At 36.9% G+C, this 26,752-nt stretch overlaps 4 protein-coding genes, 1 long non-coding RNA gene and 1 pseudogene across 7 annotated transcripts in view; 2 read left to right on the top strand and 4 right to left on the bottom strand.

Annotated features, from left to right (window-relative positions):
• Positions 1–1,443: 1,443 nt before the first annotated feature.
• Positions 1,444–4,105, top strand: LOC107557054 (ependymin-like). Its single transcript, XM_016240359.1, has 6 exons — positions 1,444–1,540; positions 1,685–1,719; positions 1,941–2,075; positions 2,184–2,370; positions 3,149–3,239; positions 3,751–4,105. Exons 1-6 carry the CDS (start codon positions 1,465–1,467, stop codon positions 3,872–3,874), a joined length of 648 nt encoding a protein of 215 aa, XP_016095845.1. The 5' UTR covers positions 1,444–1,464; the 3' UTR covers positions 3,875–4,105.
• An 11-nt stretch (positions 4,106–4,116) lies between these two features.
• LOC107557052 (ubiquitin thioesterase OTUB1-like) lies at positions 4,117–4,960 on the bottom strand. The gene is made up of 2 exons (XM_016240357.1): positions 4,736–4,960; positions 4,117–4,584 (listed from the first exon to the last, which is right to left on the bottom strand). Exons 1-2 carry the CDS (start codon positions 4,958–4,960, stop codon positions 4,387–4,389), a joined length of 423 nt encoding a protein of 140 aa, XP_016095843.1. The 3' UTR covers positions 4,117–4,386.
• A 2,042-nt stretch (positions 4,961–7,002) lies between these two features.
• On the bottom strand, positions 7,003–8,352 carry LOC107557053 (cytochrome c oxidase subunit 8B, mitochondrial-like). The gene is made up of 2 exons (XM_016240358.1): positions 8,166–8,352; positions 7,003–7,405 (listed from the first exon to the last, which is right to left on the bottom strand). The coding sequence occupies exons 1-2, from the start codon at positions 8,283–8,285 to the stop codon at positions 7,295–7,297; spliced, it is 231 nt and encodes a 76-aa protein (XP_016095844.1). The 5' UTR covers positions 8,286–8,352; the 3' UTR covers positions 7,003–7,294.
• LOC107557057 (uncharacterized) lies at positions 8,295–11,083 on the top strand. 2 transcript variants are annotated; one of them, XR_001605346.1, is made up of 3 exons: positions 8,295–8,372; positions 10,378–10,458; positions 11,008–11,083. It is a non-coding gene; the product is annotated as an uncharacterized lncRNA (long non-coding RNA). The 2 variants fall into 2 exon arrangements; XR_001605347.1 differs by having other exon boundaries at positions 8,296–8,372; positions 10,366–10,458.
• On the bottom strand, positions 10,271–17,817 carry LOC107557056 (solute carrier family 22 member 6-like; annotated as a pseudogene).
• A 4,833-nt stretch (positions 17,818–22,650) lies between these two features.
• Positions 22,651–26,752, bottom strand: part of LOC107557051 (glycogen phosphorylase, muscle form-like) — a 27,539-nt gene continuing 23,437 nt past the window's right edge. For both annotated transcript variants that reach the window (XM_016240355.1, XM_016240356.1), the window contains exons 17-20: positions 25,955–26,162; positions 25,681–25,815; positions 23,119–23,185; positions 22,651–23,028 (exon numbers count right to left, since the gene is read on the bottom strand). In XM_016240355.1, the coding sequence (XP_016095841.1) occupies positions 22,879–23,028; positions 23,119–23,185; positions 25,681–25,815; positions 25,955–26,162 (560 nt within the window). In that variant the 3' untranslated portion in view covers positions 22,651–22,878. The remainder of the gene's footprint in view (positions 23,029–23,118; positions 23,186–25,680; positions 25,816–25,954; positions 26,163–26,752) is intronic.

Below are 26,752 nucleotides of genomic sequence, written 5' to 3'. Positions count from 1 at the left end.
CGATAATAAAACGGTAAATGAAATAAAATGTGTGGGATTCATCTGTGCTAAATCAGGTGACTCCAGCTTTAAAACCTTGAATACAATGCTCTGATCCTGCCAAGAATTCAGATCAACTGTAATTACAGGCCATTTAATGCAAAGGATTGAACGAAAGAAAATATCACACTAAATTATGTTCAACTATGTATTTATTCTTGAACTCAACAATAAGTAACCGTCTCCCAGCTTCTGTGATCAAAGAAGCCACATCGCAGGTCATATAAGTTGCATGGATCTCCTGACAGATGAGCTGTGCTTGTCGTACTTTGACTGTAGTAAAGAAGTAATCAAAACAGTAATCCAGACTGTATAAATCTGTATGTCAAAGGGAAAGGTGTGTACATGAGAACACGAGAACTCTATAAACGAAGCACTAAACCCTTTAAGCGTTTTCTTTGATGTTGCCTTGTGCAGTCGTTAAAATGTGTTCAACGTGTTGAGGCTTGATTGACCCTTACTTACCCCAGTAAACTTCAGATGGACAGCAGTCAGAATGTTATTTATGCTGGCAGTGGAATGACACAGGTATTTAAGTTGCATTAGGATGTCAGAAGTGTTGCTTTTTTGTCATTTATGGTATATAGTTCTTTGTTTTCATTGCTACTTTTATTTTCTTGGTACAGTAGTAAATATTGGGAAATATCAGATGGCTGGATTCTGTGATCGACCAATTACAATCAAGTCTTTCAGAAAACCATGTAATAAGAGCTGTGAACACAGGGTCCCTGCTGAAAAAGTTTTTTTTTTTAATTATAATAAAATTATTTGCTGGTCTTAGCTGGGTTTGGGTTTAGCCCAAAACTAAAACAAGCCCAAAGTCAGCAAGCCAGCAGCCTGCACCAGGCAGGGAGATCAACAAATCTTCTTAGTATAATTTAAGATGTTTTTTTGTTTTTTTTAGCAGGTATATCCTTTTTGGAAAGTTAAAATCATCAGATGTGTCAAACTGACAGTTTTTGCCAAATGCAACAACTTATTTTAGTATTTAATATCATCAGATGATCTTGTTTTTCTCTGTAAATTATTATGACTAGCACCTGCACTTGAACATTGACCTGTGGCAAGCAAATCTGAGACCATAATATGAGTTTTTATCATCTGACTAAGAGGAATTTTACTCCAGTTCAGGTTTGTCACCCATCATCTCCAGAGAAACCTGACAGTATTTCCTATATTGGAACTTCTGTCCAGTCTTCCTTCTATTTTGCTCTTACATTGAAATTCCAAGTATTACATACAGTTAAGTTGTTTTACCACCTTTAAGACTTCTATTGAACTAAAGCACTGACTAGATACCCAGAAGGCCCAGTGTGAGTAGGACTGAAAACATGGAATGAAGATCCGGAGCTGATGATATAAGAAGGGCCGGACTTGGAAACACTGCTGCTAGTCGCTTTGGCTCCTGTTTGTCAGCACTCTACGATGACGATCCTGTTTCTGATCCCAGTTTGCCTGAGCCTGATTCTCAGCAGCTCTGCACAGAGACCTGAACCCTGCAGTAAGACCTCCTGCCCTCTTATCTTTTGCCTGCACATTATAGTAAACTTTATAGAGCTTTAACATTTGAAAGAACAAAAAATGAATTTATGCTCGCTTCTTTGAGAAGTTTAAATAAACCTCTTCACTCTCTCTTGACTTCCAGAGTCTCCACCTTTGCTTGAGGGGGCACTGACCGCGGTAAGGGGCCATCTTGGCAAGAATATTAAACTGTTATGTCTGAGAGAAAAAAAATCTTTCATCAGAGAAACGTGTTGTTTTGGCCTGAATGAACCAATATAAAGTTTGCTCTCTAACTTCCTTTACTAGTTTTCTTATCTCTACCCGAAAACTACCTCAAGTCGTGCAAATGCTAACTGTGAGTTATGTGAAAGTGTTCTCTCTCTTTCCCTCCAACACAGTTCATCCCTGGGCACCACTTACGTGTTTTTGAGAAATTCTCTTATGATGCCTATGGACAGAATATCCGAGTTCTAGCAGCTGGAAAGGAAGGCAACCAGACCTTCTTTGTTGACAGGCTTCTGCTCTTTAGAGAGGTAAAGTACCACAGTTTATGGATAAATAGCAAAACAGAAATTTTGTAAAGTTCATCACTGGGCATTGTGTTGCTGACTCTTGCTAATAGTTTGCTCCCCTCTCCACAGGGAGTCAGCTATGAGATCCACTACCACAACCAAACTTGTATTAAGACAGAATTAAAGGAACCATTCAGACATATTGGGGTTCCCCATGATGCCCATTTCCTGAATCAAATGGTCTTGGGTAGCAGCTCTATACCAGGACAAGGACTGCTGGTCAATAACTGGAATGGAACAGTGGAGGAAACCAAAGGTAATGTGCGCCATTATGCTGCATGATGAATCTCAGTCAGGTTTTTAACATCCAGCACAGGCTATAATACAAATGTAAAAAAACAAACATTTTTAAAACTTTTTTAAACTCTCATTGTTTTCAACTTAAAAGACTACTATTTCCACACGATAATAATTAATATAATAAATAATTAAATATAATACATAATTATAACAAATATTAAATAGAATAAACAATTAAATATAATAAATAATAAAGATTGATGGAGAGGTTTTAACCAAGTTCAAAAATCCCTGTGCTTTATTTCAATTTATGAAAAACTGTTTTGTAATAGTCAGATGTAATTTTGTCTTCTGTTTTTGGTCTATACTTCTATGCATCTATATTTTGTCTTCTTTTCTGAGCTGACCATTTGATTTAGCGAATTATTCACTTTTATGTTTAAAAATAAAACACATCAATAAACTCAATTAATTTGCTGCTTATTAGCAGATAGTAATGTAGTTATTACGTCAGAGGTAGAATTAAGGAATCTAAAATATGATCACACAGAATGAGCCATTAATATGTGCTTTGTAAGTATAATACACAGGCAATATGCATGCTTATAAGCAACTAGTTAATAGTGAGAATTGGTCCCTAAACTAAAGTTACATAGTGTTATATTGATATATGGATATATAATAAATATGGTTTGTTTTCAGTTGCTTATCATTTCAGGTTGAGTAAACCAATGTAAAATTTGCTCTAACTTCTCTTGCTAGTTGGCTTATGTTCTTTGTACTTTTCTTTGCAGAAAGCTACCTGCTGACCTTCACTGCGTTTGGCTGTGTGCCTCTCTACATCCTGGATTTCACACAGAAAGGGGAATTAACCATAATGACAAGGTTAGTCAAGTAGACTGGTCAAAGGCTGGCCCGTCCCATACAAATACTGTAACCATGTTTAACTCTGCTTTTCATTAAAACCCAAAACCCATGGATAATACTTCTTGTAATCAAGTCTACAATCTTGTCCTTAACCTAACCACATTTGTAGTATACTGATGAAGAACAGATTATGCAAAGGTGACTCTCTTAACCAATTACACGCGTTTACATTGCCTTTCCTCTTCCTCTGATCAAGGCCGCCTTCATGCAAGAATAGCATGCACATAAATAAAACAAAATGTGTGCTTCGTGAATGCTGTACAAGATTTCCTCAAGCATGAAAAAGAAAAAACTGTTTTTTTTGGACAAATGTAACCGTAATATAAAACATTAATTGCCTGAGCCTGATTCATATAATAAAAACATTTTAAACATGAATACTTAAATATAGGGCATCTGTACATACGTGTGTGTGTGTGTGTGTGTATATGTTGGACACGATTTGTTAACCCATTTCTTCTTTCCATAGCTTCTTTGACCTAGTGGAAGGAATCGAGGACCCGAACGTCTTCATCCCTCCTTCGTTCTGTGATTCTGTGGAAGTGCTGCCGGCCAAAGGTGATGGGGCAAGATCCTTCATCTCTCTTCTGTGAGAGGAACCAAGCTGGTTTTTGTCAGTGCATGTCCTGCTTAAATTGCAGCACGGACACACCATTTTTTATTTAAATAAAGACAATTTTGGATTTTTTTTAAACACACATTAAACAATAACATGGCTATCCAAACTATGACTACTGCAAGTTATTTTTATTCTCATGAAAGTCAAATACAGCCAAACATGGTAAAGCAATTCCATCCCTATCAACTACAAGCTAAAAAAAAACAAAACAAAAAACACACACACACACACAACTAAATGAAATAACCATATACTGTACATACAACAAACAAAAAAGTGATGCAGGTTATTCAAAGAAAACTGTACAATGTCCAGTGCTTGTTATAACAAAATCTCCAAAATTCTCCAAGAGTCTTGAGGGGGTTTTGACAGGAAATTGCAATGTTGAGTGCTGGGCTCTCGTGTTCACATTTCACAGGTTTAGAGTGGAGTCAAACCCACAGCACAAAAACAGATGAGGCCTTAGCAGCATTAGATGCAGATCTGTTAATTGTACAGGATGTCATAGTGGCCCGGTCTGTAGAGAAGGAAAATCTTGGGGTCTCCGTCTTCAGGGAAGATGTGGTGATTGACTGTTCCTCCCTCTCCTCGATCCATGTACTCCACCTGGATGCACACATTTAAAGCCTGAGCCAGAGCTATAATGTGAATGTGGTCACTCTCTTTGGACATGGGCTCCACCTCCTGGCCAAAACAGAATGACATGCTGGTTTAAAATGTTGCAAAGTCATTGAAGACCAGGTTACTCTACAAGAACCGGATGAAAATTAAAATCACATCTTCAAAATTGCAACAAAGAGACACAAGTCAGAAAGGACGTGTTGTTCAGTGTCACCTGTTGGCAAAACTCTCGAACGGTGCGGCCGCCCTCTATGAAGTGCTGGAAGAAGTCTTCCTCTCTCTGCAGGTACCCAGAGGTCACCAGCCGCAGATAGACGACAAGATAATCTGAAACGCTCTGCTCATTAAAGGAGCTGAGCAGCTCACCTACTGACACTTGCTTATCACAAGTCTCAATCAGGTCCATGAACTGGCGTGAACAAGACAAGAGGAAATTCATTATACATGAAACTCATTTAAGATTATTACTGAAAGAATAATGATGAAATCGGAGAAAAAGGCAAACAGGAGTTGAGACCTCAAATGTTGTACTCATTTTCATACATAATCGTATTGTAAAAACACAAAGTAGCAGGACTGATTTGATTTCCAGTGTTGCTATCGTAAGCTAATTTTGAATGTTTCCGAGATAAAGGCTAAATGGTTATATGCACCGTGTACTTATTTGAATGTGTGCATGGAAAATAATAGTCAAAATGTGATATATTTTAATAAAATGTCAAGTTATATAATGATGCCATGTGACACTCAGTTCACTTAATGGGATTCTCTCCAAAATTAGCCAATGATCTGAATCAGGTGTGTTAAAAAAGGAGAAAATTTAAAATGTTCAGCCCATCCCTTCGGAAAATTAACCATTGTTTTTTGCCTAATTGATTACCATTGGTATAACCACAGTTTTATTACAAATGCCATGGTTAAACTATATGGTTAGTGTAGCAAAACCATGGTTAATTTGTGGTTTAGCTATAGTAACCATGGTTGTTTGGTTTTATTTTTATTTGTAGTAAAACCTGGGTTAATTTTTGTAAGGGATGATTGCAAACAGCTACCAAATATGGGGCTTCTTGAATATTTGAAATGTTTTTCCAAGACAAAAAAAAAATTTAAGTGACTTGTATCTGTGTGACCTTATTTTGAGAACTACCTATATGCAACATTTGATTAAGCATGTGTCGTGGACATTCTCAATATGAATACATCTTAATATAAAAGTAATGACTTCTCTACCACGGACAATACAGACAACCTCCAGTTGTCAATGACGCAATGCAATACTACAGTACCAGTTCAATACAATCCAATACTTCCCTTACTGAAGTATGGTGATGGCGTCCCGTCAAGAAGTTACTATCACTATACCTCAAACCACACATGAGCACCAGGTCTTTAGCATCTATACACTCTCACCACCCTTCTCAGGTATACGCTGGTCCGACACAGGATCATAAATACTAACTCCAAGTATTACAGCCTCACCCCGAGTGCGGGTCTATAGTTTTCCAACACTAGCACTGTCTCTGCTGTGGTCCTCTGAGCATAGAATCTTTAGTACTCCTATTCTTCAGCTGTGCAGCATAGACCAGACACAACTCCCAAGTTGCTCTTTGCAGGGATAAAAAGTTTATTCATGGCCAGGAGCCCACTGATCACAACAACCAAGAGAGACTCCCTGAACATGTATATTATACCTTATAGTTGAGTAATAATCAATGTCACTCAAGTCTTCACTGTAATTGGTTATACTCATCTGGTCATTGGTTTGTCATATGACTGTTCTACTGTTTTAAGTGCTTTTTGGGTAAGTATAGATTATTTAATCATAGATGCATGGTCTTTGATCTGAGCATCCTTAGTATGTACTTTTCTGAACATTCTATATTGAACATACCCTTTTGACTCCTTCTGAGGCCATTATATAAAATATTTCCCTTTTTTTGTAATTGGTTATACTCATCTGGTCATTGGTTTGTCCATATGGCTGTTAGTTCTACTGTTTTAAGTGCTTTTTGGGTAAGTATAGATTATTTAATCATAGATGCATGGTCTTTGATCTGAGCATCCTTAGTATGTACTTTTCTGAACATTCTATACTGAACATACCCTTTTGACTCCGTCTGAGGCCATTATATAAAATATTTCCCTCACACATGTTAATCAACATTAATCTTATATTTTATGTACAAGTCTTTCAGAGTTAATGGGTTAACTCATTTAATTGCTAGACTACAAGATTTAAAACCTATTATTTCACACACACACACCTACCCCTATTTAGCCATTTTCCCAGAAATATTCAAAATGTATAGGTGTAATGTATCTGTTTTAGTGTATTATTATATTTTAGTTTTAAGATGACACTTAAATCAATCATCTATGCAAGTTTGTTACTGGTGGCTTGCCTCATGTAAGCTACTGAAAAGCAATATATATTTTTTCCAGTATTGTCAAAAAAGTTATGGAAAACAGAGAGATGCAGACTTTAAGATTTAAATAACTGTTTATTTCAAATGTAACCGCTCCAGTTAAGGAGAACTGAATCACCCAAGGTTACATGTTATTACACAGTTGGTAACAAGGAGCAAACAGCTCAGTGTAACAAAGACGGGAGTGTTTGGAGGAAAGTAAACGGTCGCATGGAGAGGTAACAGGATGGCTCAAAGGAGAGAAACTGTTCCGCTGTTTAGGTAAGCTGGAGGTCTGTGAGATGGTGGTCCCAAGGTGTTAAAAGCAATAAAACCAGACAATCTGCTTTCAGTCCATGACCGGTGGATCACTCCGACTCAGCAGTGCCCTTCTTTTTGTAGTTTTCCAGGTTGGCCAGAATCCACCCAGATGGTCCCAGGATGGTAAAAGAAAATACGGTCAGACCAATTATTGTCTCCTGTGAACACAGACACAAGAACCAAAGAGCTGTTAGAGCTTTCGGTTTATTTTACTGTTCATAGCAACATAAAGGTACTATTTTATTATCTCTGCTATCACTCCGCAGTCTCTATCTTCTGATATAAATGCAAGCTAATTGGTGCCATCTTGCGACTTAAAACGGCTACTGAGACAACAAACTAATACAAAAATAGCCTCGAGATCTAAGGTATTCATTTTGGCACGTTGAGCAGAAACGGTAGCATTTAGAGAAATATTAATATAGAAAAAATTTTTTTACTTGGATTTGAGTAATACTATATACATAACTGTTGTTGCAGTATTGTCTTATTGACAGCAGTTTTATAATGCACTATTTTTCTTAGCGGAAGCTGATCTGCAATGGCCGCAGTTTCTTAAATGGCACGAAATATAAACAAAATGACCTTTAAGACGAGTGTTACATTACTTTTTAGTTACTCTTTAAAGGAAAATAACTTGGGAGATATAAAAAGTGGAGATATCGCCTGTCAACACCACGACCGTACAACCGCGATCGGCCGAGAAGATTTTAGGTAACGTTACCGTTTCAACCCCAAACCCCATCAGTCCAAAACTAATGCGGAAGTACAGATATGATCTATTCATAATCAACACCTGGATTAGAGCTAAACTCAAACTAAACACAGTGAGTCTAAAGGTGAATGCCAAGGAGATCATGGCCTGCCCTTCACGAGCTGCAGAGTGAACAACCAGCCCTCTACGGATAAATTACTCACAGCGGGCCCAAACTTATCCTTGGCAGGGCGCGTAGCGATGTTGGCTCGCTGGGTGATGGTTGATCCCCGCAGAACCGGAGCGGTGCGGATCCGAGCGACTCCCCGCAGAAGTCCAGACATTTTGATGCTATGAAATCGAGTGCGTAATGAACAGGAAGAAGCAAAGGACACCGGAATATGCGGCAAGACTGCAGCAAGCGCTCATGGGTAACATCCGCATACTTATGGGAGTTGTAGTTTTTGCGTATAAACCATTTTTAGTTAGACTGTTAAAAATAAATAATCTTGCACGACAAAAGTTATACATTATTAAGATTATTCACTCCATTCGTGTAGTTGTTATGTAACCGTGACACCGTTTCTTCGTCATGAGAGAGTTAAATGGTCCCTAAACAATCTTTTACTTCTTTCATAACCGAATCTGGCCAGTTGAGCCTTTTAAAACCTGTGGCAGCTGACGCAATGGAGCAAGTAATTCATTCAGATGCTTGTCTGCATTCTATGAGAAGATATTTATTGTTAAACTAGTAAGGACTAAGGGCAACGCCATCACCAAAATTCACATGACCTGGGACAAATTTTTAGGGGTGAACCATGGCAGTATTTTCTTAAAATTTTCAATTGCTTCATGCATACCAGTGCCAATTTCTCACGTTGTCATCAATTTCTGTAGGCCTATATGCATATACCTAGACATAGTCTTGCCTAGAAAACGTTTTTTTTTATTCTACATTTCCAGCCTTAGGGGGGGAAAAAGACAGTTTGTTTAAAACACGTTGAACCTTTGTTAACACACTTTGTCTTATTTGTCACTGTTTGTTGTAAGTTGCCACATCGGGAGCCTGTAATTAAATGTTATAGTCCATTTAATGTCTTTTCAGATGCATTGAAGCACAAAACCATGAAACAGTGGTTTCTAATACAAATGGTTGTATTAGAAACGACAGTGCAGATTTGGCAAGAAAGTGAAGAAGGAAGATTTACAAACCATATTTTTTCATCTACACATGAAAGACAGTTCAGTTGTTCAAAGCCACTTTCATTATTGTTGACACTTGTATCCCAGTATTATTGTGTTCCCTTCTTTGCTCAAGACATAAGCTTTTATAAATCTGTGACAGTGATTAACTTTTCTGGGGTTCACAGAAGCTGCAGTCATCAAGTGTTTACTAAGTTTTGTGATTTAATACCATGGTAACTGAATTAACACAAAGTATAGTGTTATGTTTTTTTTATGAAAAATTTGGAAGATTTACAATGGTAACAACTGTGGAAATGTCGTAATTTAAAAAAAGTCCTAATTTAATTATATTTAGTCCTAATTGAACAAATTTTTTGAACTCCTGAAACCAGCATATAGAAACTAAAAAAAAAACACAAACATTTGTGTATTACTGAGATACAGCCCTTTTGACAATCTAGATTTGGTTTCTACATATGACATTTTCACTCATTTATTTACTGACTTTCTTAATACTTAAATACTAAATAATTTAATCTGCCTGCGAGATTATGTAATCAACCATTGTGCCAAGTGTTAACAAGCTGCAACAAGCATGACAGAGTAACCTGAAATTGTTTTGCAAAATAATGGACATTTATTAATACTATGGATGCATTTTACAGAAGACTACACATGAAAGATTTAATAAATAGTAAAATAACAAACACAAATCCCAATCTTTTACAATGTGTTCTGTTGCTTTATTTCTTTGCATCATTCATGTAATAAAACAAGCCAAAAAAAAATATCACACACACTTCTACTAAATACTGAGCAAAGGGTCTGAATACTTAGGACCATGTGATATTTCAGTTTTTCTTTTTTAATAAATCTGCAAAAATGTCAACAATTCTGTGTTTTTCTGTCAATATGGGGTGCTGTGTGTACATTAATGAGGAAAAAAAATTAACTTAAATGATTTTAGCAAATGGCTGCAATTTAACAAAGAGTGAAAAATGTAAAGGGGTCTGAATACTTTCCGTACCCACTATATATATATATATATATAACAGTAAAAGATTTCTAAAGGCACTATTTCTCTCTTTGTACAAGTAAATAATAATTTTAACATTTTAATTACAGTCAGAAAAATAAGAAATTCAAGGAAACTCCTTCATAACCTTTGGTTGTTTCCATCATATTAATACTAAAGTTCTCTTCTGTATGGCAATGATCATCTCTGTTTGTGTGTTCCAGTACTGTGTTCAGATGAAGTAAAGTGGCCGGCTCAGACAGACTCTTTCAGGTGGACACAACTGGGATCCTTCTTGGCCATATCCTCTTTTTCAGGTAATCGTTTGTCTTTTTTCCATACAAAACCTCTGTAATAAGTGAAAGTCAAAAAACAACATTATGGTTATCCATTTACACATGACACTTCGCTCATGTCACTTACACATGGGGAAGTCGTGGCCTAATGGTTAGAGAGTCGGACTCGTAACCCAAAAGGTTGCGGGTTCGAGTCTCGTACCGGCAGGGATTGTAGCTGGGGGGAGTGAATGTACAACGCTCTCTCCCACCTTCAGTACCACGACTGAGGTGCCCTTGAGCAAGGCACCGAACCCCCAACTGCTCCCCGGGCATCGCAGCAAAAATGGCTGCCCACTGCTCCAGGTGTGTGTTCACGGTGTGTGTGTGTTCACTGCTGTGTGTGTGCACTTTGGATGGGTTAAATGCAGAGCACTAATTCCAAGTATGGTTTTGTATGGGTCACCATACTTGGCCACATGTCACATGTCACTTCACACTTTAACTTTTGACGCAACATCAGTTGCAATCATGTCTTGTGGATCAGATACAACTAGTACAAAACTCACCTGTCATCCACATCCTGGATAGTATCGGGCAAAGGTTGTGCAAGGGTTTCTGGGAGAAGGAAAGCGAAGATCCCACTGACGATTGGAGCCCCTCCATAGATAAAACCAGGTAGCCATGGGGAATCCTCCCCAAGAAGAAGCACCATGGGGGCCACCATCGCTCCAAACCGAGCCATCATGGACACCCATCCCATTCCATTTTGACTGAGAGGACACAGAAGAAAATTGCATAAGCTGGCATCACTTGCTCTGAAAATTAGTATGGGATTCTGCAGATCTTGTTATTGCTTGTCAAAAAGAAACAAAATGATGGACAATGCAGGGCAGTAACCATAGATATTGAGGGGGACATGTCACTCCCACTAATTAAAAATGGACAAATGATCTCTCCCAATGTTTTGATATTCTTGATAATACTTTGTTTGCTGTTAGGATGACAAAAGGTTTATAAAGTTACATTATTGGGCTGATCTGCCTCAGCGGTCTAAAAGTGCTTGTCAATTACAAAATGACTAAGACTGATCGAATCAAAGAAGCCAGGCAGGATTTACTGTTCTTTAAGTTTATAAAGTTGAAAGCGTGTGAGGTAAGATGTAAGTAGCTAAACATTTGATATTTGACAACCATTTTACAATAGAAATGTTAAATAACCAACAAAACCAATATCACGCGATGTAAACTAAACTTTTTGTTTGTCACATAACATTTCAACTTTTTGAATTAAAAATATAGTGAATCATTTAGCCTACGTGACAAGAAATATTTTGCCATTTTTAATTGTATAAGAGTTAATCTTTGCATTTATTTAAAAAACTGCAAAATTATTTTCTCAATTTTAACTGTATTAATTTGCAAAGAAAATATATATTAAATAATCAATTTGAACTATTTGCAAAGAATTTTGCAATGTTTTTATTTCAAATATGCACACAATCACTCTTACTCTTGTAAAAAAAATATTGCAGTTGTTCAAATTAATTACTTGACAAAAAGATTCTTGTTTTTTGTTTTTTTTACTCGTTCTTTCTTTTTCTTTATCCTCTTAAATCTATTTACATTTTTTAATTTCTTTAAATAATAAGACTATTACTACCCCCACCCCCAATGTTCAAGACTTTGTTGAAGAAGTTTTCGGCCTTGTGGACAAGTGAAATTATGTGAATCGTAGGGAATTTGTGTTGTTGTTTTAGGATGACACTGACACTAGTTAATTACCGGATGACTGTGGGATACAGCTCTCCAGAATACAGGTAACAGCAGTTGAAGGATGCAGCCAGACAGCCCTTCCCTGTGACTGCCAGACTGGTGCGTAACACTTGCAGGTCTGCACATGTACAAAAACAAGTGTCACGTATACATAGGTACACGATCAGCCAAATGCCAGGGTCTCGATTTCTGTGATATAGAAGGACAGACAAACCTCCAGATCTCACTGGAATAACAGCTATTGAAAACTAATGACCCCACGTGACAATGAGACTGCAGTTTTATTATTACTGTGCTCTACTGCCAGCCAGGCTCAAATTCTCACCATAAGGCACCAGAAGATTAATGAGTATCATTACGCCAGCCAGTACAAGAGCTCTGCACTGAGATGGTCTTTGTCCTAACATGCTCATGGATATCGTAACCAAGATTTTGGCTGGTATATCCACCGCTCCAAAGATGATCTGGATAAGGTAAATGCTGACCCCAAATTTCTGCAGATCCATGGAGAGGCCGTAGTAGGCGAAGCTCGTTGAAAACCTGAGATGTTACAGTACAAAGGTCACAACTGTGGTCGTTTTTGAATGCTGGTTGGTACTGAATGGAATGGTAGGATTGAGTGACTTACCCGACTGCACTGAGGCACACGGTGATGGTTCTCATTGTGGATGTGCGCAGGAGGTCTAGAGCGCTGTAAGACCCCTTTGAACAGGCCATCTCCTTCTTCATGGACTCTTGCAACATCTGCATGCACAATCTCAACAGAATAAACATTCTGAAAGACCCGGACGATGCTGAAATTAATGCTCCAAAGATGATCTGGATAAGGTAAATGCTGACCCCAAATTTCTGCAGATCCATGGAGAGGCCATAGTAGGCGAAGCTCGTTGAAAACCTGAGATGTTACAGTACAAAGGTCACAGCTGTGGTCGTTTTCGAATGCTGGTTGGTACTGAATGGAATGGTAGGATTGAGTGACTGACCAGACTGCACTGAGGCACACGGTGATGGTTCTCATTGTGGATGTGCGCAGGAGGTCTAGAGCGCTGTAAGACCCCTTTGAAAAGGCCATCTCCTTCTTCATGGACTCTTGCAACATCTGCATGCACAATCTCAACAGAATAAACATTCTGAAAGACCCGGACGATGCTGAAATTAATATGTCATGCGTAGCGTCAGTAACACTTTAGTTTAGGGACCAATTCTCACTATTAACTAGTTGCTTATTAGCATGCATATTACTAGCATATTGGCTGTTTATTATTACTTATAAAGCACATATTCTGCTTGACCATATTCTACATCCCTTAACCATACCCAATGCCTAAACGTAACAACTACCTTACTAACTATTAATAAGGAGTTTATTAAGGCAAAAGTCGAAGTTAATAGAGAGAATTGGAATAATAATTGGACTAATAATTAAAATAAAGTGTGACCATAACATCATACCTCAAAGTTGATTTTGTCGGCTTCTGCACGTCGTCCATTTATGCGAGCCACAGTTTTAAGGTTTTTTACCGCCTGCTCTGATTTTTTAGTCAGGACCAGCCAACGAGCAGACTCTAAGAACCACCTGCAGATGATAATAACATGACTAGCATCCACAACATCAGATCTCATATCGCTACATACAGGTGCATCTCAATAAATTAGAATGTCGTGGAAAAGTTCATTTATTTCAGTAATTCAACTCAAATTGTGAAACTCGTGTATTAAATAAATTCAATGCACAAAGACTGAAGTAATTTAAGTCTTTGGTTCTTTTAATTGTGATGATTTTGGCTCACATTTAACAAAAACCCACCAATTCACTATCTCAACAAATTAGAATACTTCATAAGACCAATAAAAAAAACATTTTTAGTGAATTGTTACTAGCATATTGGCTGTTTATTATTACTTATAAAGCACATATTCTACATCCCTTAACCATACCCAATGCCTAAATGTAACAACTACCTTACTAACTATTAATAAGCAGTAATAAGGAGTTTATTAAGGCAAAAGTCGAAGTTAATAGTTAGTTAATAGAGATAATTGGACCTTAAAATAAAGTGTGACCATAACATCATACCTCAAGGTTGATTTTGTCGGCTTCTGCACGTTGTCCATTTATGCGAGCCACCGTTTTAAGGTTTTTTACCGCCTGCTCTGATTGGCTGTGCACAAAGGCTATTTCTAAAAAAAAGGTAAATTCCGACTTTGCTATGACAGTCTGGCGCTTCTGAATCAGCGACTGTAAGTATGTTTTGTTATTAGTTTAAGTATTTGCTTTTGACCGTTCAAATGCGGAGTTTTGCGCTGCGCAGAATAACGTGTTGTGTGTGTGTGTGTGTGAGGGGCACGATAGCATCATATGACCCCTTTAACAAACGATCTGATTGACAGTAGTGGTTCTAGGCAAAGTTGTTCAAAATGAAGAGGTCTATCATATGATACGAATATTGTGTGTATGTGTGAAAAGCCGTGCAATATACAATCATTTACGCCCTTGTAAAATGTGATATCGCCCCCCCCCCCAGTGGCTGATTTCTTTCAAACTTCTCACAGACCTTTAGGGCCATGAGTCAAACAGGCCCACTGAGGTTCGTTCTGATCGACCTCCATTAACCTTGCCTAATAGGTGCTCAAACTTCATTGGCCAATGGTGGCCATGTTTTTTGAGATGCACAAATGTTCTTACAGACTCTTGTGGCACTTTGGACAAAGACTTGGCATACCAATTTTCATATTGATTGGACAAATGGTTTCGTAGTTAGCCATTTTTATGTTTTTTTTCTCTCTTATAGTACCACCAAGTGGCCAAGCGCCACAATTTATTTTTCATGTGACCTCAGATTTAGCTCTTACATAAGTATTCTGAGTTTGGCGAAGATATCTCATTCCGTTCAATAGTTATAGCCATTTTAGTAAAATTGTCCCAGCCCCTTTCAAACGTTTTGGCGTCCCTTTGCGACAGTGAGTTGAAAATGTAACTTTTTTTTTATAATTATTGATATTCACTCTCCAGAGAATGTTTCTGCATTGGTTCTGATCGGGTGAAAAACCTAGGACTAGTTCACAAAAGTAGGTTTTTTAAAAATCCAAAATACCCGAAAATTTCGCCCAGGTGATAATTGAATTCGAGGCATTCATTTTGTCCCGTTTGAGCTAATGGTACATTCACACAGGGTGTCGTTGTGAACACCTCTCGTTTACTTTGAATGGAGTGACGTCAAGCATTGCTGAAATGAATTGTGGGTCTGTTGCTTCACGTTGCTCACGGAAGAAGTTGAAAACTTTTCAACTTTTATTCGCCTTATGCAAATACCCTGGTGCAGTTGCTAGCCAATCACGTTCATGCAACACCAGACAACTAATGTGATTGGCTGTTGTCACTATGACGTTCGCGTCAGCACCAAGCTTCAGAAACGCCCTCCATCAAGGGTTGACGCAGATGCCCCGTGTGAATGGGGCGTAAGGATTCCAACGACATTAGACCAGCCTGCGACTACTGCGACTAACGTTTTAGGAGTTATGAGCAATTTCATACTTCACTGTAGCACCCCTGTCAGGCCGATTGTGGCGAGCCTTGGTGAGTCTCTATGACTTACGGTTTCGTGTGCCCAATCAGTTTTATGTGGAGATTGCTGATCCTTGGCCATTCTAACAATTACAATAGGGTTTCAGAGCTACGCGCTTGAACCCCTAAATACTGACACTACTTGTAATGTACTTTTAAAAGTGGAGCAGTCAGGAGCAGAAGACGCACCATGAGTAGAGGAAGGACACATAGAAAGGCAGAGATACGGCCAGTGTGAGCCAGCGCCAGTCTCTGATGCAGTAAGCAACGGCTGCCAGAATCAGTTGGCCGGCGGTGTAGAAGTAGCCCGTTCCTGTGCCCACCACGGTCCGCACACGTGTTGGGATCCATTCCACAACTGAGGAGAAGCAGCAATGACACTTCATGCAACAAGATGTCGCCAAATAAAATGTCAATCAAATGCAATGTTTCTTTTTCTCTACACATGCAATAGGTGCCAACCTTTTATTTACAGATGTGTTATTCACTGTACTCACTTAGAGAGAAGGAGTTGAGCACCAGACCAGACAGGGCCATTCCGCAGCAAACGCGGAAAATGCAAAACATGGTGAAGGAGGTGGAGAAGGCAGCACATGTTCCTCCAACTGCCATCATCAGGTTAGAGATCAACAATAAAACACGTCAACCAAACCTGCATCAGAAAATGAAAATTGAGTTAATGTGCTACTGCATTTCTGAGTCAGAAGATATTATATAATAGAGTTTATGATTATAATGTTGTTGTTGCTGTCGTATTTAATAGTAAAACTTGTCACAACCTGTCAGAAAGTCCCCCAAAAATTACTGCTCCCACAAGGACTCATTTGCTTTAGGGCACGCTGATCACAAACCAAATCCCACTAAAAGAGAATAGACATTCAATTAAAAACACACAGGATAAACATTATTACTTTCTTTTGTTTGCATATAGCATTCTGGACAGGTAAAGGTCATACACGCTCTTAAAACAAAAAAAAAATCTTCATTGGCATTCATGGTTCCATGAAGAACTTTTAACATCCATTGACCAGTTGGTCTCCCAGTCTAACTAGGAAAAGAAGTTGTCAAGAACCCTCTAAAACCAGCTATGACCAGACTGGAAGACTAGCCAGCCAGCTTAGGCTGGTTTGAGCTGGTTTCTTCAGCATGGACACAAAGAAAAAATTATTTTATGACCCGATCAATGAAAGTTTCTTTGTGGAACCCAAAATGGTTCTTCTATGGCATTGCTGCAAAAACTCCCTTTGGGAACCTTTGTTTTCTAAGAGTGCTGTGGCCCCAAAAGTATTTTCACTCAGAAGTTGCATCTAAAAATATATGATTTTTTTTTAATGAATTTTTTTTAAATTATTGCGCAAATGATGCAAGCTGCTATGCATCATAGCAGCTTAGATACCTTTTCATAGAAACCTTTTCATAGACATTTACCATTTACCTCAGAAATGATAGTTGAGCTCATTTCTGTTGTGTTGTAGTACCATCCATCCTCACAACTCTGCGTCTCTATTTCTTCCACACCCTCTTCCCATAGGCTCTCTGAACTATTGCTGCTCAGAAGCTGCAACTGAGGATGTACATAGCGTCTGCAGCGTTCCGGTTTGCCGTTTTGGTCCAGGGGCACAGTGGCCTGTAGCACGTCCCCAGCACCCATGGAGGACATTGAGAGGTTGGCGTAGGGGGCGCAGTGGTGCGGTGGCACAGCTGCCACAAAATTCTGCAGCAGGTTATGGCTGGCCATCATTAGGATGGGCATGCTCAACAGGGTGACATGCAGGAACTGGAAGCATCCTGTGCTGCCAACTTGCTCCAGCAGGTCAGAAAAGGCCATGGCTTAGATGCAAACAACAACAGAGAATATCACAGGTATCACAAGTCACGTGATGAAAAGAGTTTATAACCCAATGTTCTGCCTTGAGGAGCAAGCCGGCTGTAAAATTTATCTGTGGGAACATAAAGATAAGGCATGTTAGTCAAAAACTCTGATAAAAAAATTAATTATATACATTTAAATAGGTCATGCTATGCATTTATCAAAATAGAATTACATTGCAATCACAAAACAATTACATTCCAACATAACATTTAATGTAATGATTTAGCAGGTTTTTATCCAAATGACTAAAAGCACAAGTCTATTGGATATTATACAGATGCAAATATATTATGCTTTGGAATCACTGTAAAAAAAAAAAAAATTTGATATTGTAAATTAAGATTATTAGAGTATGTTTTCAAAGAAAGCGCTATTTCAGACTTTCTACTTCAAAATGTTGTGTAATTCAATGCATTACTTGCTGTTTATTTGTAATTAATTAGTAAAGTAACTAAGTACATTTACTTGAGTATTGTACTTAAGTACACTTTTTATGAGTATCTGTACTTTACTTGAGTATTATTTGTCTACATTTGAAAGACAGATATTGTACTTTTCACTCCACTACATTTCTATGAAGGACAGCTACAGTTGTGTTGCTGGGTTTTAAAGCAGGTTTGATTTTTTTTCTTCCTTATCACTCTGTATTTACAGCAATTTCACTGTCCACTCTGTTCAAATGTGGATGAATGGCTACACATAGATGTGTGCACACACTGTCAGAGCTGTGAGATCACTACCATCCTGCTATTGTGAGGGTGGGTAGGGGTGTCAATTTTTAGGTTTTTAACATTCTAAAAGCTCTTTATTCCAAAGATACTACAGGCTAGTCAGTGTATTCAGTAGGTGTAATGTATTCTAAGTTGCATCAGAAGTATTGCAAGTATTATGTACAACAATAAAACAGTGCTTTGACATAAAAAAGGAAATTTACTTTTGGTACTTAAGTACTTTTAAAAGCAAGTACTTCTGTACTTTTACTTAAGTAAACATCTGTCTTTACAACTTTTACTTGTAATGGAGTAATATTTGACCAGCATCTGTACTTTCACTCAAGTAATGGAGTTGAGTACTTTGTCCGCCTCTGGATTTATGTTTGCGCGGCGCAATGCAACGCGTAAAAAGACAGTATAAGTCATTATAATCCATAATTATGTCCCCACTGGATGCAACGAATGCCTCGTTTATAATAGGTTTTCATTTCCGTCACACGCTTGAAGTATTCGGCCAATCACAACGCACTGTATAGCTGGCCAATCACAGCACACCTCGCTTTTCAGACCGATGAGCTTCAGAAAGGCGGGGCATAGAGGAGAAACAATAATGTACAGTATGTGGACAATAATCAGTTTTTTGAACCTTAAACCGCATAAACACATTTCATTACACCAAATACACAAAATAATGTTCTTTTTAGCAACATCATATGACCCCTTTAATGTCGACCATGGATCAAATCGATCCACCATCGCAAACAGCAAATATATCTGTGCTGTTTAATGCATTTGAGACGTTGTGTTTTCCTCAGTGCATAACTGACATGTCACAGGTATATTTTTCATCTGTAAATGTTAGAAAGTCATGCAAACATATCAATTTTGCTGTCAGGAGTGGGCGAGGCACGCAAGAGCAATGAGCGCAGTTGTGCGCATGCACGCTAAACAGACTGAGCGCAATCGAATAGAAGAGCAATAAGTCTGAGTAAAATATACATTTTGCGAAAAAAATTGTTTTTGGACATTAAATGTCTTTTGTAGAATTTTAAACCTACATATAAAGTGTATTTTTTTTATGTTAGTAGTAATTGTAAGTGGACTATTGTAATCGCTAAATCAAATGTAAGCTAGTAGGCTACATTACTAATTACCAAGCTCAAATGAGTTAATGTGTTTCTTATAGCAGTTAAAATGTAGTCATTTTCTGTATTTATTTTCATTTTTAATTCAGTGATTTTAACTTTTAATTTAGTTATTTTAATGCTTTAAAGAGCAATTTTAGATCGTAATGTTCTGCTATCTGTTCTGCAAACTATAAAAGGTACATCTGTAATAAAACCAGAGAGAAAGGCTGCATGGCTAGAAACTGTAGAAAAAAAAGTCAAATATGTGAGACAGTGGTAATATCGTTATGTTCCTATTGGTCAGTAGAGGAGCTTAGCTTAACCTGACAGTTAGCCTGCTTTAGACCAGGTTAGTTTCCCAGCATAAGTTGCCACAGTGACTAAGCTTGATCTAGGCCTGTGTTAAATTTGCTTTATGGAACCAAATCATTTCACAATGAGTCAGACTAACTGAAATAAGCCTGGCTTATTTGGTTAACTTGTTTTATGAAACAGGCCTCAAGGCATTAAAAGTCATCATATTTTCTCCATTGCATCGAATCGCATTGTGTTGAATCGAATCGGAATCGAATCGCACTGCATCGTAACGGGTGAATTGTATCGCATCGCATTGGTAGCTGCTTCATATGTATCTTTAATGTATCATATTGTTGGCTATGCATCGAGATGCGTATCATATCGGCCTGAGTCATGAGATGCGCATATATATATATATACACTCTTATATAAATCAGTGTATATTTTCATTCCAATATTATAACATATAAGAACAATTTTCAATTTAAATTTATTAGCATTGCACTTTTAATAATAAATATTGCTTTAAAGCAGCATAAAATAATGTTGTAACTAGTGAGAAAGCTAAAGGTGGCAAGAGAGAAAAATCTTGTACATATATACATTGAAAGTTTTTTTTGTTGTTTTTTTTAAATACCCCCTAGTCCCATAACATTGCGGCCACTGGGGCGCCCAGTTTAAAAACCCCTTATGTGAAATAATGCATGTGAAAGAATGTGAGTGGCACCAAACAGTCTTGATGTAAATTAATGCTAAAACAATCCATATACTGTTCAAATTTTTAAAAAAAATATTGTGGTTGCATAGAGTTAGAAACTCAATCTATGCAACCACAATATTTTTTTTAAAAACTGGTAACTTCTATGTCAGCCTTATTCAGCAAAAACTGTATAAGGCTGACATAGAAGTTACCAGTTGAACATTGATTGAGTTTGTTGAAGTTATACACTGTTAATGTGATGAACTCCACCTGTGCTAACTTGAGGAACTGACATTACACAATCATTCATAGGCACATACATTTGACCCAGAATGATGTTAAAGTGAAGCAACAGACATCTGTGATAATCCAGTGCCTCCCGTTCTGTTGTGTGAACGGAAAGTCAGGACCCATTTATCTCCAAATCCCTCCAGTAAAGAGCAACACCAGCTGCCAGAGCAAATAACTGAGCATAGACCATCTCGTGAAACACATTGTGACAGATTGAGCCAGTTTCTTGCATCCCCTGCCAGTTCGTGAGATGACCTCAAGGTTGAAGCTGCAAGGGGGGATTTTGCATTCCTCCCAAATTTGAGGCAGAGTAACCAAGCTCTAGACATTGCTAGTTAGCCATTATAAAAACTGCATGTCATGTATATTGGTTATTGGCAGCGTATAGCACAACTGATGCCTGATTTAAAACATTGTTTGTGTACGTGTGAGAGCGTGCGAGACATTGCTCACACATGGGTAAATACTGAAGAACTCAAGTGTCAAGCGTGAGTAATGAGAGAACAAAGTGGTTTATTTGTAGTTTATTACATAATTTTGTTGTTCTTTAACAAAAACAATTGGAAAAAGGCCTGGTATAACTGATTTTTAATAACAGCTGGATAAGACTTTTAATTGCATGATTTTTGTGACTTTTACACATTACACAGTCCAAAAACGTGTTAAAAGTACAAGCAGCAACCACAAATTCACACATATGTATGAGCAATGCTTACTGTCACGGTTTAAAAGCAACCGTGACCCCCTACACCAACCGTTTTGCACACATTACTGACAATCTTGTCATTTTAAGCATGTTCCTAATCCTTTAAGAACTAGCAGCCAAATGCAATAGTGTTTGAGATTGGATTTAATTAGATTTTTTTCCCCAAAAATATGCAGTGCTTGAATATGGAGGACCAAACCTGCTGAAATGAAAAATAAATAAATATATAGATAAGTAAATAAATGTAATAACAGGAAAATATATAAAGAAATAAATGACTTGATAAAAACAAATCTAGTTAATTTGTAATAAAAATGTAACCCTGAATGTATTTTTTATTACTTTTTTCCTTTATGTATTTATTTTTACATTTATTTTTATTTTTATTCTTTTTAACCTTTATTTCCTTATTCACTTATTTATTTTTATATTGAATTTATTTATTGATGTATTTATTCTTTTGGGAGTCTTTTCTCTGTGATTACAAAATGAACACAAGCCTTAGAAACCTCCACCGATTGTGTCTAGAGGCGTAATCAACCTAGAAACTTGTCGACGATGTTGATGGTACCGGGCTTAATGACGAAACTATGAGGATAAATAGCTGAATTCAGTCGCTACAAAACAATTTGACATAAAAACGTGAATCTGTGAAAATATCTTGGAACCATCCAGTTGATCCAACAAGCTCCTCAAGAACCACCTCCCTCATTTCCATGTTGCACACGGAAAAGTAAAAATAAATAAATGAATAAATAAACCTTGAAATAAATACATGTGGGAATAAATAAATATAAAAAATAAACACATGAATAAAAATAAATAATATTAAATACATAAATAAATGAAAGAATAAGTAAATAAATGTAAAATTAAATATAGAAAATAATTCATATAGGAAAAAGGTAATAAAAAATACATTCAGGATTTAATTTTATTACAAATGAACCCATCCATCCATCCATCCATCCATCCATCCATCGGTTTAGTCCTCCATACTTTCAGAAAGGGAAAAACACGGCATTGCATGTCAAAACCCAAATATAACATCAAGAACCTTCTGGGATTTTACATTTCCTCATCTTATTCTGAATATGAGATTCAGAGCGTTTCCCAAAAGCATCGTAAGCCTATGTAAATCATAGACCAATAGTTTCCACAATCTACTTAGGCTTATGATGCTTTTGGGAAACGCAGCCCTGGTTTTTGCTGAATAATGCTGATATAGATGTTACCCGTTGAACATTGAGTTTTTTGGAGTTATTGATTGTTTGTGAAGCGAATGAGGCAGAACGTTTAAGACTGAAAATTGGCAGATTGTGTTCGGGTTGCCATAGCTGGATTCTTGAAGAGGAAGCATCTAGTGTTGCTCGATCATACAGGTTGCTCTTGGTTCGAAATGGGCAGGTGGAGGTTTATTTCGGGTCATCAGGTGCAGCAAGCTTCTCCAGAGTGGGCTCTACACCCCAGATCTCACGGGCGTACTGGGAGATGGTGCGGTCGCTGGAGAACTTGCCTGAACCGGCGATGTTGAGGATCACCTTCTTGGTCCATTCCTTAGGTTTCTGTCAATGGATAGAGAATTACAAATTATCATTTTCAAAGTTCTTAATTTGTATTTTTTTGGCAATGTAACAAAAACAATTTGTACTCACCTTATACAAAGCACTGACTTTCTCTTGGCATTTGATGTAGTCTTCATAGTCAGCAAACACCTTGAACCTGTGCAGCAAGAAACACATTTGATTCATATACTGTACAAATGTGATGAAACTATTTTCTATAGTAGCATATTATTTATATTAATTTATTTAAAAGACCCAGATATAAGTTGTTTTGTTTTTTGTTTTTAATTTAGAGTAAATGGACTGAATACATTAAACCCATACAATCAGACTTTTATTGAACAGTAAATGGTCTGTAAGTTCCTTTAAGTATTATAAGTTATAATTAGCTCCCGATGTTATATGTGACCCTGGAGCACAAAAGCAGTCTTAAGTCACTGGGGTATATTTGTAGCAATCGCCAATAATACATTGTATGGGTCAAAATTATCGATTTTTCTTTTATGCCAAAAATCATTAGGATATTAAGTAAAGATCGTGTTCCATGAAGATATTTTGTAAATTTCCTACTGTAAATATATCAAAACGTAATATGCATTGCTAAGAACTTCATTTGGACAACTTTAAAGGCGATTTTCTCAATATTTAGATTTTTTTGCACCCTCAGATTCCAGATTTTCAAATAGTTATATCTCGGCTAAATATTGTCCTATCCTAAAAAAAAACATACATCAATGGAAAGCTTATTTATTCAGCTTTCAGACGATTTATAAATCTCAGTTTTCGAAAAATTGACCCTTATGACTGGTTTTGTGCTCCAGGGTCACATATTATATTATATTATATAGTGGTTGTTAAACTACAAAGTATTTGAAACATTTAAATATTTGGTTTACAGGGTTGATTCCATACATATCTGGTAACGATTTTGTAAGCATATTAATGTTATTGTAGTACTGTAAAAAAAAAAAAAAATCATTCTTATCGTGGTCATTGTATGTGTTTTCCTTGTACAACGGAAAACAAAATTGTGTCTATTACTGCCTGTCTTTGTGTGTGGCAATGTGTTTCTTGTTTGTTCTTGTTTCTCTACCTATCGTGGTGCATCAGCATGTTGACAATATCCTTGAAGAGGTCTGGCTGTTTTGGGCTGAAGAAGCCTCCTGCGATCTGGTCAATGGCCTGCTTCAGCTCTGGAATACGATTGTAGAACTCTGATGCATTGTATCTGCCAGACGGAAGGAGGTCATGTCATATACAGTACATATATTGCGTGAGTGCTTATTATATCTCTACATTCTACCAAAACGTACAATACTAAAGTCAGTATCAATTTTATTAGTATTAAAATTCATATTATTCCCAACCCTTTAGCATCCATAGCTTCGACATCCTCCACTCTCATGCCGAAGATGAAGATGTTGCCTTCTCCTGCTTCCTCTGCCATCTCCACATTGGCTCCGTCCATGGTGCCAATGGTCAGCGATCCATTCAGCATGAACTTCATGTTGCCCGTTCCAGAAGCTTCTGTGCCAGCTGTGGAGATCTGCTCGGAAAGGTCAGCCGCAGGGATCGCTGATAGAAAGAAAAAACATTTAAAGGGATCATCTTTATGATCACATGACTCACACTTTCAGGTGAAAATAAGGTGGAATAAGTGGAATTATGCAAAGCAGTTTTAATGTTTTGAAGCGGGAAACTGAACATGGATGGTAGTGATGTCACTATACAGAGAAAATTGTGCTAATGAATATTAATTTTATAATTAATATGCATTAACCACAGAGGCTACAATGCTACCTGGCAGCATGTTTTTAAATTTTTTTTGTATTAATTAAATTTAATATCAATTAGTTTGGAGATTGTGTCTGTAGTAGATAGGGTTATTACAGTTAATGACTAAACAAACATTTTAATTACTTGAAATAAAATAAACTTTAACCTAAGATATAAAACTTACTTTGTTTTCAGCTAGTTGCCAACATTTCTCATTTTCATTTAGTTTAAGTGACATACTCAATTAACTAAAACATAAAAAAAACGACATTTAACTGTAAAAAAAAAATACTACAACCTTAAATTAAATTTAAATTAAAATAAAAACAGAAATATATATATATATATATATATATATATATATATATATATATATATATATATATATATATATATTTTATATTTTTTTGATCTGGCGGCTTTGAGCAGGTTGTTCTTATCTTTTTGCACCCTCAGATTCCAGATTTTCAAATAGTTGTATCTCGGCTAAATATTGTCCTATCCTAAAAAAACATACATCAATGGAAAGCTTATTTATTCAGCTTTCAGACGATTTATAAATCTCAGTTTTCGAAAAATTGACCCTTATGACTGGTTTTGTGCTCCAGGGTCACATATTATATTATATTATATAGTGGTTGTTAAACTACAAAGTATTTGAAACATTTAAATATTTGGTTTACAGGGTTGATTCCATACATATCTGGTAACGATTTTGTAAGCATATTAATGTTATTGTAGTACTGTAAAAAAAAAAAAAAATCATTCTTATCGTGGTCATTGTATGTGTTTTCCTTGTACAACGGAAAACTAAATTGTGTCTATTACTGTCTGTCTTTGTGTGTGGTAATGTGTTTCTTGTTCCTGTTTCTCTACCTATCGTGCTGCATCAGCATGTTGACGATATCCTTGAAGAGGTCTGGCTGTTTTGGGCTGAAGAAGCCTCCTGCGATCTGGTCAATGGCCTGCTTCAGCTCTGGAATACGATTGTAGAACTCTGATGCATTGTATCTGCCAGACGGAAGGAGGTCATGTCATATACAGTACATATATTGCGTGAGTGCTTATTATATCTCTACATTCTACCAAAACGTACAATACTAAAGTCAGTATCAATTTTATTAGTATTAAAATTCATATTATTCCCAACCCTTTAGCATCCATAGCTTCGACATCCTCCACTCTCATGCCGAAGATGAAGATGTTGCCTTCTCCTGCTTCCTCTGCCATCTCCACATTGGCTCCGTCCATGGTGCCAATGGTCAGCGATCCATTCAGCATGAACTTCATGTTGCCCGTTCCAGAAGCTTCTGTGCCAGCTGTGGAGATCTGCTCGGAAAGGTCAGCCGCAGGGATCGCTGATAGAAAGAAAAAACATTTAAAGGGATCATCTTTATGATCACATGACTCACACTTTCAGGTGAAAATAAGGTGGAATAAGTGGAATTATGCAAAGCAGTTTTAATGTTTTGAAGCGGGAAACTGAACATGGATGGTAGTGATGTCACTATACAGAGAAAATTGTGCTAATGAATATTAATTTTATAATTAATATGCATTAACCACAGAGGCTACAATGCTACCTGGCAGCATGTTTTTAAATTTTTTTTGTATTAATTAAATTTAATATCAATTAGTTTGGAGATTGTGTCTGTAGTAGATAGGGTTATTACAGTTAATGACTAAACAAACATTTTAATTACTTGAAATAAAATAAACTTTAACCTAAGATATAAAACTTACTTTGTTTTCAGCTAGTTGCCAACATTTCTCATTTTCATTTAGTTTAAGTGACATACTCAATTAACTAAAACATAAAAAAAACGACATTTAACTGTAAAAAAAAAAATACTACAACCTTAAATTAAATTTAAATTAAAATAAAATAAAAAAAGAGAGAGAGAGTGAGAGAGAGAGAGAGAGAGAGAGAGAGAGAGAGAGAGAGAGA

Source organism: Sinocyclocheilus grahami, unplaced genomic scaffold, assembly GCF_001515645.1.
Source record: "Sinocyclocheilus grahami isolate Dianchi unplaced genomic scaffold, SAMN03320097.WGS_v1.1 scaffold588.1, whole genome shotgun sequence".
Lineage (NCBI taxonomy): Eukaryota > Metazoa > Chordata > Actinopteri > Cypriniformes > Cyprinidae > Sinocyclocheilus > Sinocyclocheilus grahami.
The sequence above is the reverse complement of the archived record's forward strand: the minus strand, read 5'-3'. Positions and strand labels throughout refer to the sequence as shown.

Excerpts from the sequence above, each read along its gene's own strand:
- LOC107557054 (XM_016240359.1), top strand. The coding sequence starts at position 1,465 with ATGACGATCCTGTTTCTGATCCCAGTTTGCCTGAGCCTGATTCTCAGC. Across the intron at positions 2,076-2,183 it reads GGCTTCTGCTCTTTAGAGAG|GGAGTCAGCTATGAGATCCA; the intron begins GTAAAGTACCAC and ends CCCTCTCCACAG. Across the intron at positions 2,371-3,148 it reads AACAGTGGAGGAAACCAAAG|AAAGCTACCTGCTGACCTTC; the intron begins GTAATGTGCGCC and ends TTTTCTTTGCAG.
- LOC107557052 (XM_016240357.1), bottom strand. The coding sequence starts at position 4,960 with ATGAATTTCCTCTTGTCTTGTTCACGCCAGTTCATGGACCTGATTGAG. Across the intron at positions 4,585-4,735 it reads TTCGAGAGTTTTGCCAACAG|GAGGTGGAGCCCATGTCCAA; the intron begins GTGACACTGAAC and ends TGTTTTGGCCAG.
- LOC107557053 (XM_016240358.1), bottom strand. The coding sequence starts at position 8,285 with ATGTCTGGACTTCTGCGGGGAGTCGCTCGGATCCGCACCGCTCCGGTT. Across the intron at positions 7,406-8,165 it reads AGGATAAGTTTGGGCCCGCT|GAGACAATAATTGGTCTGAC; the intron begins GTGAGTAATTTA and ends CTGTGTTCACAG.